The sequence below is a fragment of the Melospiza melodia genome, chromosome 9 (assembly GCF_035770615.1).
Source record: "Melospiza melodia melodia isolate bMelMel2 chromosome 9, bMelMel2.pri, whole genome shotgun sequence".
Lineage (NCBI taxonomy): Eukaryota > Metazoa > Chordata > Aves > Passeriformes > Passerellidae > Melospiza > Melospiza melodia.
Genome location: NC_086202.1, coordinates 17,805,720 through 17,817,995, shown reverse-complemented (window position 1 = coordinate 17,817,995; position 12,276 = coordinate 17,805,720). Strand labels below are relative to the sequence as shown.

Here is a 12,276-nt window from a genome sequence, read left to right as displayed (position 1 = left end):
CTGTCAGTACCAAAAGCATGACTCAGAGTGCAGAGTTAAGGCACAAATGTCAGCATGCTGCAGTCATCAAGTTTTCTAGGCCTGATACAGCCTGTGTGTGTGACAGGGGTAGAGTGCTACCAGGTAATTTTTCTACAGGTAAGTCTCTGGGACAGGAAGTTTTTGCTCAAAATTTGTAATAAGTGGTTGAAGAATCAGCTCTAACCAACCCTCTTGCAATCACCCGTTTTAATATTTGTTTTGGTCTCCTGTGTATTTGGTAAATTGTGAATGTCCATGAAAATGTCCAGGACATTCCATCAGCTCTGGATGTGGAGGTGGCTTTGACTGGTACATAGAAAAGACTTGGTGCTAGGTCAGGGGCAGTAGTGCTGTGAACTGTGAATATCCTGATGTGACATGTGCTTGGGATATAGGGGCAGCAGATCGAGAATATGCTTGAAAAATGAAGTCTAGCAACTCCACAGCAAATACTTTTAGCACAACTCTGTTGTTACTGTAAATGGAACAGTGTGAACATCAACAGACTGTTATAATTATCTCAGAATCTACTTTTGCATGGGCAAAAGTAGCTCAGGGTGAGAATTATCCTTAGAATAAATCCAATGCCATTAGGATAAGAAATGCAGAAATAAGTTTTAACTCTGCCCTATAGGGAAATGAAGAAGAGAAATGAGAGAAATGTGGAACAACCGAACATTTGTGACTTTAAAAACTAGTTTAATCTAATTGAGTACCATAAACCCTACAATACCTTAATTACACTCATTTGGTTATTACACAGGCTATCTTGCTTCCTTTTTCAGCAACAGAACTCTTGTAAGTGTTACACTGAGCATTAAGTAGAGTCTGATCTCTAGCATCCTCCAGGCTAGTTAACACTCGTGAGGCAATATTTGCCTTATGCTGCAAGGCCTTTCCATCCTCAAAAAAAAGAATTTGCCTGAATCTTTTTTGATAAAACTATGCAAGGAAATCTGTAATTCCCACAGGGAACTTTTCCCTGTAGTTGTCACTATGTGCTAGTCTTCCCAACTCAGGGATCAGTTGTTGCATTATTGGTGTCACTGTTCAGATGTGTGCATGCCAATTATTGTCACTGAAGTCACCCAGGCTGATGGGGAGGTGTGAGAGGGTACAGGCTGGTGTAATTCCTGTGGAGGATTGTCAACTCTCTCATATACCTTTTTTCTGACTGACAGTTTGCCATCAGAGCTCTTCCCAAGCATCATGAGGCTCATGAAAATTTGCCACATTAAATTTTTAAAGGGCTCATCTGAAAGGGTTCACCCTTATTCCCTTCAATAGGTTTAAGTGTCCTGTGGAAATGTGGTACCCAGAACCAGGCAGCCTTCAGCAGCACCCTGGAATATTAGTGACCATAAGATTTGCTGTAATGAGTACTGAGCAAATGTACCCTTCTGATGGGGACAGTGGTGCGTCTGTCCAGCAATCACTTGATGTATTTCATATTCAGGTGTTGCAATTCTATGCATGAGGAGACTCTGGTGTAGAGCAGTCATGGGAATAGCAGCAGCATGGGAACTTTCCTTTTTTCAGGTCAGGAATTGTCTCCTTGCTCAGTTTGGACATGAGGCTCTCAGGACTTTGTTTCTCCCTTGCACATATGTTCTCTGGCCAAGAGAGACAACCAATTCTCCTGTTCCCATATCTACTCCAGTTTTGATGGGATTCTCTGCTTCCCTGAGGGGAGAACATGAGGTGAGCCACAGGGATGAGAGTGCTCTTTGGCCCCTCCAGTGCTCAGTCCATTCCCTGCCATCTCCTGGCTGTGGCATCTCCAGTGGAGAAGGGGTGGTAAGTTAAGTCTCTTCAGCCAATGTCCATGTCTTTTACTTTTTAATTTACTGACACTGCTGGACTGACCAAAATCAAATGCAGTCAAGGTGCAGCCATCTAAATTCCCACCTTTGACTGACACAGTTGCAGAGGACAAGATCTAGTAAGCAAGGAAAAGGCTTTGTGTGACAGTGGGGCCGTGGATGCTGTAAACCAGGAATTCCAGTAGTTATGGAAATAACCAGAGCTGCTGCCAGACTGTGAGATTATTTGGTTGGGAAGGTGAAATCCTGATTTGTTCTAAAGCCTTTGTCTGCCTGGCAGGCTGGCTTCAGCCAGCATTTGTTGGCTTTTGTTGTGTCAGGACTCATTTGCCACCTTGTTGTGTAGCAGCCTATGGTGTTCATGGGGGCTCTTCAGAGCCTGATTATGTGCTGAATATATACTCCATATCTGGGCTGTATATTTACAGGCCCTTCTCTGTGCCAGTGCTGGGGCTCTGATAAGTGGGAGGAAGCCCACTAGAAATCTACTGAAGCAGGTCTAATTGAACCAAATAGACCAGCTCAGTAGAGTAGAAAATAGTCCTTATATATCTACTCGAAGAAGATAATGACCCTTTAAATAACAGAAGCAATTTTATTTCAATACCCCAATTACTCTGAACCCTCAAATGTCAAAGTGCCAAGCACTTTCAAAATAACTTAATTTAGACATTTATAGCACTTAAGACACCGCTAGTTTCTTATCTAACCTAATTATGGGTTGTACAGGAAATTGCAAAGCATCCCAATTAGTGTTATTTTTTATAGTGATGCATAGGAGCGGCCTTTGCCATTTGCTGTAATCATGTGCATGGTGATTTACTAATTTTGGCTTCTGTGTTAATTCTTCTATCCTCTGGTTGTTCTTTGAGAGCAAGCAAGGAGGAAGTAGAAGTGAGCATAGCTATGTTTGTCTGAGGGATTCGAAGGGCATATTTTCCTCTGAGAGCAGAGTATATTTGCAAAGCAGAACCCTTTAAGATAAAGAGGTGTCATGTAGAAAATAACAGCTGAATAGCAAAATTGTTGACCTTCCTCTGACCTGAGCACTTAGCCCATGATTCTTGACTTTTCTTACGCAATGTGCACCTTGATATAATAAGGTCAGGTCACATCACCGGAGAAAGAACATCATCATCTTGCAATTAATTACACATCTGTAAGTATCAAAGCAACCCACTGCAAGATTACAGAGAAGAAAATTTCACCAAGTATAATATGCTTTAGTGTGAGAAGTGCAGAATAAATGGATTTAGCTCTTTTTAAGAAGAACTGCAAGGCCAAATCAATCCCTGGTCTAACTCTCCAGCTTCAGCCCCACAGGACTAGTTCAGGGAAAAGAGATGTGTAAAGCTGCTCAATGATTGGAAACAGCCCAGCAATGCTGGTAGGGAACAAGATAGACACAACAAGGTGCCAAGACAGGAGGATTCCTGAAATGCCCATTGCTAGGCAAGAGCCCTCCACTGACATGGAGTCTTTTGATCAACCCAACCAATGCCGCAAGATGGAATGGAACCTGCTGGTAAAACAAAGCACGTGGAATGAGTACATTTCGCATCAGTGCAGAAAACTCAGATGACCACTTATTATGCACTAAAATTTAGGAATTTTAACTATTATCCTGGCAGGTTAGACTGAAGCCAAAAAGAATCTTGGAAACTGGATGCCACTCACCCGAGGTGTGTTGGAGAAGCCCTCTAAAAGCAGAATTTAACCTACAAATTAAACAGTAAATGCAATCTTTTCTGGTCTGAGTCCCTCTTTGCCAGCAGCACCTGGCCAAACCTTGGCTAAGGACACGAGTTTATTGAACTTTTTAACGAAGAGAACCCCACAATTACGTTGCAGTATACTAAAACAAATTATTTGCTTGCAATTGCAGAGATAATGACCACACCTACCAATTAGAAAATTGTAATAAAGAGTAATAAAATACCTTTTCCTTGGGCTGCAGATTCAACCCCCACACAGCCTGCGACACTAATATGATTTACTCCTATTTGCTGATGGAGGATTCTAGTAATAAAATTTAATGTGGAGGAACAAGGTGCATTTAACCAAAGCTGTAAACATATCTAATTCTATTTAAAGCTATAGGGTGCAGTACATTAACGTTTAACAATCTGATATTAAATTGGTGTGAAGCTAATAGAGCTGAATTTGTTAAGATTTCAGCACAAAGCCATCTTTTATCAATGAAAACAGAAGGAGTAACCAATATAGTGTGACTCAACAGACTCCAACTGCTGCTTAATAAGGTACTAAGAGTCTTCATGGGAACTCCTGTCATAAAAGAACTGTGGGCCACCTTCAGCTCTGCTGTTCTGCTAAAGCCAGAGAGAGTTAGGCCAGGGATTAATTTGGCCTTGCAATTCCTCTTAAAAGGAGGAATAAATCCATTTATTCTGCATTTCTCACACTAAAGCATATCACACTCAATGAAATTTTCTTCTCTGTAGTCTTTCAGTGGGCTGCTTTTACACTTACAGATATGCAATTCATTGCAAGATGGTATTTTTCCTTTGTGATAAGATCTGACATTATTAAATCTAGGTGGACATTCCTCAAGAAAAGATATAGGAAATGTCTTCTTGGGAAGAGGGGTGTTCTCCTGAGTAATATTTCTGGCCTTGTTTCACTCAGCTGGTCTGTTGCCTTTCAGGACACTGCTGCCTCCTGAAGTCAGTTCCAAATAGAAAACATTTTAAAAAGTTGGAATTTTCTGTAGAATGAAGAATTAAATTCCAAATACTGTGACTTTCTAAGTGCAGTGTAAGATATAAACGTATGTCCTTCAACCTAGGGTGCAATATCCCTCTCTAGGAAGCAATAAATCCTACAGAGAGACTAAGACAACAAATCTTACAAAAAAGGTAATTTATTCAGTTCAATTAACTATTATTTTGGGGAATTAGATATCAAACACAAACAAGAATACATAGGATATTAATACATAAAGAATGGTATTCATTAACATGCTGGGCATAAATATGCAGTAGAAGATTTTTCTGAACAATGGGCACAATGGTCAGCTCTATGCAAAAGAAATGTTTCTAACCAAACCTGAAAGTTTTCACAGCTAAGTGGTCAAATCATTAATGTGTTAGTATTTTAAATTCCAAAGTAGCAACTAGTAAATTCTGTATTTGTCTAAGGCCTTTGGAACAGCTGTCTGCATTACAGATGTCCTCACTGAATAGTCAGTCAGGATGTTCCAAAATGGATCCCTGAATGTTGAATCACTCATTAGCACCAGTTTGGTTTTGGTCAATGAGTTGATTGCTGTGTTAACTGGAAGTCCAACACCTGATCAGAGAACAATGCCCTTTGGTGGGTGATTAAATGCTGGGATAATGCAAAGGTGAAACAAACATCATTTTTGATAGCTTAAAAATGCAAATAATTACTAACAAATCTATTGATGAAAGCTGGCCTTAGTTTGGAAAGAACTGTTTTGATGAAGGAATAGAATTGGAATTAGTACTGTACATAATGGTCAGCCTGATAAGCTTTTCTTAAATCCCTTTTTATAGAAGAGATTTTTATCCAGTGTGGAGAAAAGATGACTGCATTTTATATTTACAGATCCTGGCTAGACAATAGCAAATTATGTGTGCTGCCTAATCTCTACCACTATTCAAAAAAGTTAAAAAGCAGTTTACACAGACTTGCTTATTCTGGTGAACCCCTCCAAAAGGCAGTGATGTGCTCTGTCACATGGGTGCCCTTGGATGCCTGTCCCCATCCCTGATTGTCCTGCCACCTCTCCTGCACTCCCACGCAGTAGCAGGAACAAGGGCACAAGTGTTCCTGTGGTGATTCCCAGCTGTGCTCTGAGCCCGGGTGAGAAGCTGCTCTATCACTGAAGGGCTGTGACCTGTGAAGGAAGAAGCAGCTTGGGCCATCTTAGTTATGACTCCAGAACCCAAGGAGTGTTACTCCAAAATCCACACTAGATACTGCTGAATGAGTGCCTGTCATGGGGCTCCCTCACAGACCTGGAGAAGACCTGGCACGGGCCAAGTATCCGCTCTCCATCATCTGATGGTGACCTAAAGAGCCCAAGCTTCTACATCTCCATGAACTGCACAGTTACTCAAGGGTTAAAGCCTCCCAAGAGCTGAAAGATGTTAGGTATTTGAATTATCACTGAGCTTTGGGGACATTTAGACATTGAAGATACACAAGCTTGAAAACACAGTCCAGCTACTCTTCATGACTGAAATGCCCAGGATGGCACAGAATGGTTCATTTTCCATGAATGTGTATCAAGGAAAAGGAAGAAGGCCTTCTCAGTTATCAAGAGGTAAGGAAAGAGGAATTTTATTTTGTCTCCTGACATTAGGCTCATTTCCCTATCTCCTGAGCCCTGGTCTTTCCAAAGAAATAACTCCTAAGTCAGCAGGGCTTTACAGAATCTGTTCCATACTGAAGGAGAAGCTGTGTAATTTTTTCCTCTAGATCAGCATCTCATTAGTGCAGGCTACAGGAGGGAACTTTGGTTTGGAAATACCACACTAAATTAAGACCAAAAGCAGTGTCCTGGTTCTCTCAGTTTTTTACTCACTATCAAGTTTTTCCTACTCCCAATCAGAATTCTAAAAAATCAAATCATGGGAGATGTTCTCAAGCTATGAATATTCTTCCTTAAATCATGGGGGTTTAACTATAAATGTTCCCTTCAGATTATTTTGAAATATTTTATTTCAAGCTATACTAAAAGTAACGTAAGTTTTAAAGACAATGTCATTTAGGAAGGGAATTTTAAAATACACAGCACAAACCTTTTCAACTATTTCTGGAGAAGGGGAAAAGAAGTAGAAAAAGTAATTTTAGCTTTTCCTTGGCTGTAGCAAAAAGTCCCAGCTTTACTGGGTTATTATTTTTCTGATGGGGTGAAATGCATTAAAGTGGCCATTTTCCTGGTCAGTGGTCTTTCCCTTCAGTAGCAGATTGATGGGTGTGGATCCTGCTGTTTGTCCTCCTGAGATACTGATGTTGGCAGCTGGACCCATCACATCAGCATTAAAGAAGGAATAATGTTTAGTGTTAAAAATGCCCCAGGTGGACCTTTAGTCCATTTCCAACAGAGGCATGGAACACCACAAAGGTATCTCTGGAATGTCACTTGTTGGCCAGCTGCTTTTTCTATGATTACCTTCAACTACATCATGTTTAGACGTCTCACAGAAAAACAGAAGGGCATGAATGGAAATAAAAAAATAAGGACATTTGTATGATTTTTATAAATAAACAGCACAGTAAGAATTAAATAGAACACAGACAAAGGACATTTATACAGGCATGGACTATTACAGCTTGTTCTCCTCAAAGAGTATCTGTGCGTAGACTGTCATACTGGAAATGCCTTTGGCTTCCTGAATTGGCTTCATCAGTTCAAGTTCAGCATATGTTAAATTCTCTTCTGCGATTTTTGGCTGCAAAACAGAACCAACAAATTCGTTATAATGCCGTTGCCATTGAATGCACATATTTTATAATATTGGGTATAGTTCTTCTCTCACCCATTCCAATTCTACTACGTTGTTAAGCAATTTACTCTGCATTAGAGCTAATTCATAGAAGATGAAATAAAAATAATATTAAAAATAGGAAACAGGGCTAAGAAGGATTTTCAGATTTGCTTCTGATTTTACAGAGTATTTTGACAATTCAAATATTAAAGATTTGGAAGATGTATTTTAGCAAAATGTTCAGCCTCCTTAACACTAAATTTCCCAATTTTATTTATTGCAGACTTCACAATTTTAAAGATATATGCCAGATGTGCTTTCCAGCTGTAAACCTTGGATCAGTTACATCTCTAATCATAGCCACTCACAGAGCCTCTCAGTATATTTACTAACAGAACCAAAAAATGTTAAAAATACACAGAAGGCAGAAAGAACTGGATAGAATTACTGCCATTCCAGTGGAATTTCACCACTTTTGCCAAGCTGTAGATGAGTTCAGAGTTTAGAACAAAGGCCATTCCACCAAAACTGTTTGCTGTATTACCATGATTGAATTTGACTTAAAACTATAAAATTTAGCTAAGGGAGACAGTCAATAAAATTTACTGAACAAATTTATCATGTGTGGCAGAAGCTGCCTACTGCTATTGGCAGCTTCATCCAGACTCAGGTGGTTTAGAGGAGGAAAATCTTGTATTGTGCTCCTGTATGTGTTTTGCTCATAGTTGGGAGTGTGTTGTTCATGTCTAATTCACCTCAGAAAATGTAGCAACGAATAAAAGAGTTGCTGTGGAATTGTATGAGACCTTCAGTATTTGAAATGGATTTCATTTTATCTGTAGAATATTGAAGTTTATGCTCTCTGAAAAAGGGCGAAGTTCTACAGCCCTATGCAAGTGAAGAACAAGTGGAGAATTTGTTCTTTATTTTCTTGAGTACTGTGTTCTACCCAAATAACTGGTGTCCTCAAGTTGAAGTGCAGAAGACAATTTAAAAACCAAAACATTTCAGCCATACAAATTTTTGCAGTCACAAGAAGTAACCATGAAAAGGCTGCATTTCTCAGACTAAGAAATGGCAATTGTAAACTTAAAACTGAACTTTTAAAGTTCAAGTTTGAAACTTTTAAAGTTTCAAAGTTCATAACCCAAGGTTTTCCACACAGTACTTAAATGTTAGGAAGAAATTGTAAATATTTGCCAAGGCTAAAAGTTTCACATTTTATTTATTGCTTATTTATTTCTGATTTAATACAAAAAATTTCTGTTTCCTTGAAATGTGTTTGAATAAGTATTGTATTGTCTTCTGCCTAAAAAGATAAACATCTAATACCCCCTGAAATCAGCCCCTGTGCTCCCCTGCTTCCTGTCCTTTGCACTGCTCTGGAATCCTCTCCTGTTGCTTTGACAGTTGCTCACACTCAGCATTTCAAGTTCTTTACATCAGGGTGAAAAAGTTTACACTTTTCCAGCATTCATTTGATCTTATTTCTTCCCTGCAGATCAAATCCTCAAGAATTTGTGCAGCTGCTGCTGCAGGTGGTGCTGCTGAAGTCAGCCCATCTGTGCCATGTGAGTACAAGCCCTTTGCAGGGCACTGCCTGCAGGGCTGGCACTTTGCATTTCACTGGTCACTCTGTCTTCCCTCCCTTCCACGTGTTACTCTATTTCATCTCAACTTCTGGTCCTCATTCGCTCTAAAATGCTCTGCTGTTGACAACACAGAACATTTCCTGCATTCACTGAATTCTCTGGTTAATGACAAAAGGAATTCCTGTGGATCCAGACAGGTCTTGACTGTAAGAGAAATCAAACATACATTTTCTTTGTTTATATATTAGGACTGAACTGAACCACAATGTATAGAAGGACATCTCTCCTATCCTGGCCTTGGCTTAAAGACTTGAAAAAAAATCTTGGTCAACTGATGTGATGCCTGAAAAAATTTTATATTACCCTCTTCTTTCTATCCTGAAAGTATTAGCCTCATTTTATAGGCATTTAATGTTTGTTTTTTTTTTTTTTACTTTTATGTTAAGTCAGAGATTCCTTTTGAGATTTCAAATGATAAGTGCCTATCTATTCAGTCATGCTAATAACAGAAGCTAAATGCAGGAGTTACATTGAGGGTGGACACCACAATAACCCCAACAGATGCTAAAGATTTTATTTTCAGTCTATGACAATATATTGAATTTTGGTTTGAAGGTATTGAGAATTTTGCTGCCAGCTTTAATGTCACTTCAATGCATAATAATACACTGCATGTGGAAAGCCTCCTACAAATGAATCTGAAAAAACTTTTGAAACGAAGCTGTTGGTCACTGCCAGAGTAAAACTCTACATTTCCTAAGTCTGATGCAGACATCTGTTGAGGTAGAAATATTTTCATTGTTCTGCAGGAACCAGTTGTTCAGGACAAGCTAAATCTGTATATGCTTTCCCCTTTGTTTAATCATATTTCTTGTTATGTTTCCATTTAGAAAATGCTGCATGTCCTAAAACAGCCACCCTAACGCCCAGCTCATGTAAATTTTAGAAGTAAGATTTATGAAATCATATTGTCCAGGTGTTCTATTATATTATCTCAAAATTGCATTGTTTTCCAGTGTAGATTATCTCTTTATTCTTACCTTATTCTATTATGTTTGGATATGAAAAATAACACTAGATTCCCCAAAATAAGTCATTGGGCAGTAGTGGCTGATGTGTTGCTTTCATACATTTTTATGATGTTCCTATAGTAAACATAATTTAATAAAGCCAAAACACACTAAATAAATAATTGCATCTAGAAAAGCAATAAAACCAAATAAAATTAGTACTTTCATAAGTGGAAAAGGTACTTCAATTACTGCTACAAGCAACAGCACACCATAAAATGTGTAGAATAATTTCCCTTATGCATATTTCTAGTATGTAATAATTTGATTGAAAATATGAGGAAACACACAGGAGGTTCAAAATTGTGAAAGGTATACAGTTTTCAGCAAAAGATGTGTAATAACAGTGCATGGGAGCCAACAGCACTTTAAGTACCTGTGGTAGCCAGGTTTTTATTCCATACACTCCTCTGCACTTCATTTATCAACCACATGTTTAATTCAATTTTGCTGGTTTGTTTGTCCAAAACCAACTTTTTTTAGCAGACAGGGGAAAAAAAAACCCTAATTCTACAATTTCATCTCTCATTAGGATTGGATATTGTCTTGGCAGTGTTAACCTGGAACTGGGCCACCACCTTGTTTCTGGAACAATTGTGTGACTTCAGTAACTGGTGGTATAGGTGGGAGGGAGGGTAGGGCAGGAGAGGAAGAGACAATGAATGGCTGGCTATCCACCCCTCTCTTTCTGTCCTGGATCTTCCTCTAGGAGTTCACTGGGATTTCTAGGGCTACAACATCCTTTTATAAAAAATTGCATCATTGCTCTAAAATAATATTGAAATTATATTTTCAAGTAGGATTCTATTCCAGTGTGGCATTCCTAGATACAGTATTTATCTTGTATGTCTGTTTTCTCATCTTGGGATCATACACTTTGCCAAAATATAAATTAGGAAGAGTTATGATTTTCCAGTGTATCTTCTGGCAAATGTGAAATGATTCCTCTTCCAGGCTTCTTCCAGTTTAATTTTAGTTTATTCCAGTCACAAGGCTTCCCACTGGCAACTATTCAAAAGAGTTCACTTATAGGAACATTTTTCTTATTAAGCAATCTACAAGGTCTATCATGTGAATATGTAAAAGACACTAAAGTATGTGTACATATAGTTTTGTTTTTATTGGGTTTGTCTAGTATATGAATGTATTAGAAATTAAATAGAAAGTTTGGGGTTTTAATCAAAATTATTCTGAATTTTATTTCATAATTACCAGGAATGTCAATTTTGCACCTACCAGGCTTAGCTAGTTTGTTTCTTTGCAGCCTCAAGGATGTTTACTGTGAGCAATGTCAGACTTGAAAGTTCTTGAAGTTTTAACTAAGACTATTGTCATCTAAATTTGTGATTACTTATGAAGAAAACAAGCAAATAATAACCCCTTAAATTTAACTTCTCTGGAAAAACAACTGCTGCCAACTTGCACTTAGAGACTGCTGCAATATCAGTTCCATGACCACACATGTTATCATGGAGATGACAAACCCAATATGAATTTTTAGTTTACTATCAAAAATAAGCAGAAAAGGCCTGATTTCCCAGTTCATTTCAGTCTTAAATATTTTAGAGACTATTGCTGCAAACATTCCCCTTTGAATTCAGTGTCTATATAATCCACATGTAATGTAGTTTTTGTTTGAGATAAGATACAGAAAGACTTCTACACTGGAAAAAAAAAAAAAACTATAGATGAAATTGAATTTTGGTTCTCAGTTTTCTGGATTTAACAAGAATATGTCCAAACTGCGCACATGGCAGGGGGCTTGGAACTAGATGATCTTTAAGGTCTTCTAAAGCCATTCTATGAAATTCTAGTCAGAGCTTCACAGTATTTTTAGTCACTCTGGTTTCCTGCAGTAACACTTGAAAACGAAACTCCACCCTCACTGGCATGTCCTGCACTCATGAGTGAATGGCTTGGTCAGCAAGGACAAAACCCTGCCAATTCTGCAGATGTTTGCTGTGTGATTGCCAGTCCATGGCAAACTGCCACGTGTGGCCCAGCCATGCCAGCTGTTGGGTGGCCATGTGGCGCCCAGGGATGCTGCAGGAAGTGCAAATGGGAAAGGCACAGAGTCAAGAGGCGCTGCTGCCTGTTTGATCCAGTCCCTAGGAACTGCACTTCTTGCCAGGTTATTCCACAGCATCAAGCAAGCAGCCTTGCCCCACTGCCATGAAAGAGCTCTTCTCAGCCAGCACACTCTGGAACTACCATTATTTTTCTCTTCCTTTCTCTTACAAAAGCCAAACTTGACTCTTTGGCCTTTGTCCTTTAATGTTTGAGAAACATCCTG

At 38.8% G+C, this 12,276-nt stretch overlaps 1 protein-coding gene across 1 annotated transcript in view; it reads right to left on the bottom strand.

Moving 5' to 3' along the window:
• Window positions 1-6,136: 6,136 nt before the first annotated feature.
• Window positions 6,137-12,276, bottom strand: part of VSTM4 (V-set and transmembrane domain containing 4) — a 30,699-nt gene continuing 24,559 nt past the window's right edge. The window contains exon 8 of the mRNA XM_063163592.1: window positions 6,137-7,285. Within this exon, the coding sequence (XP_063019662.1) occupies window positions 7,160-7,285 (126 nt within the window). The 3' untranslated portion in view covers window positions 6,137-7,159. The remainder of the gene's footprint in view (window positions 7,286-12,276) is intronic.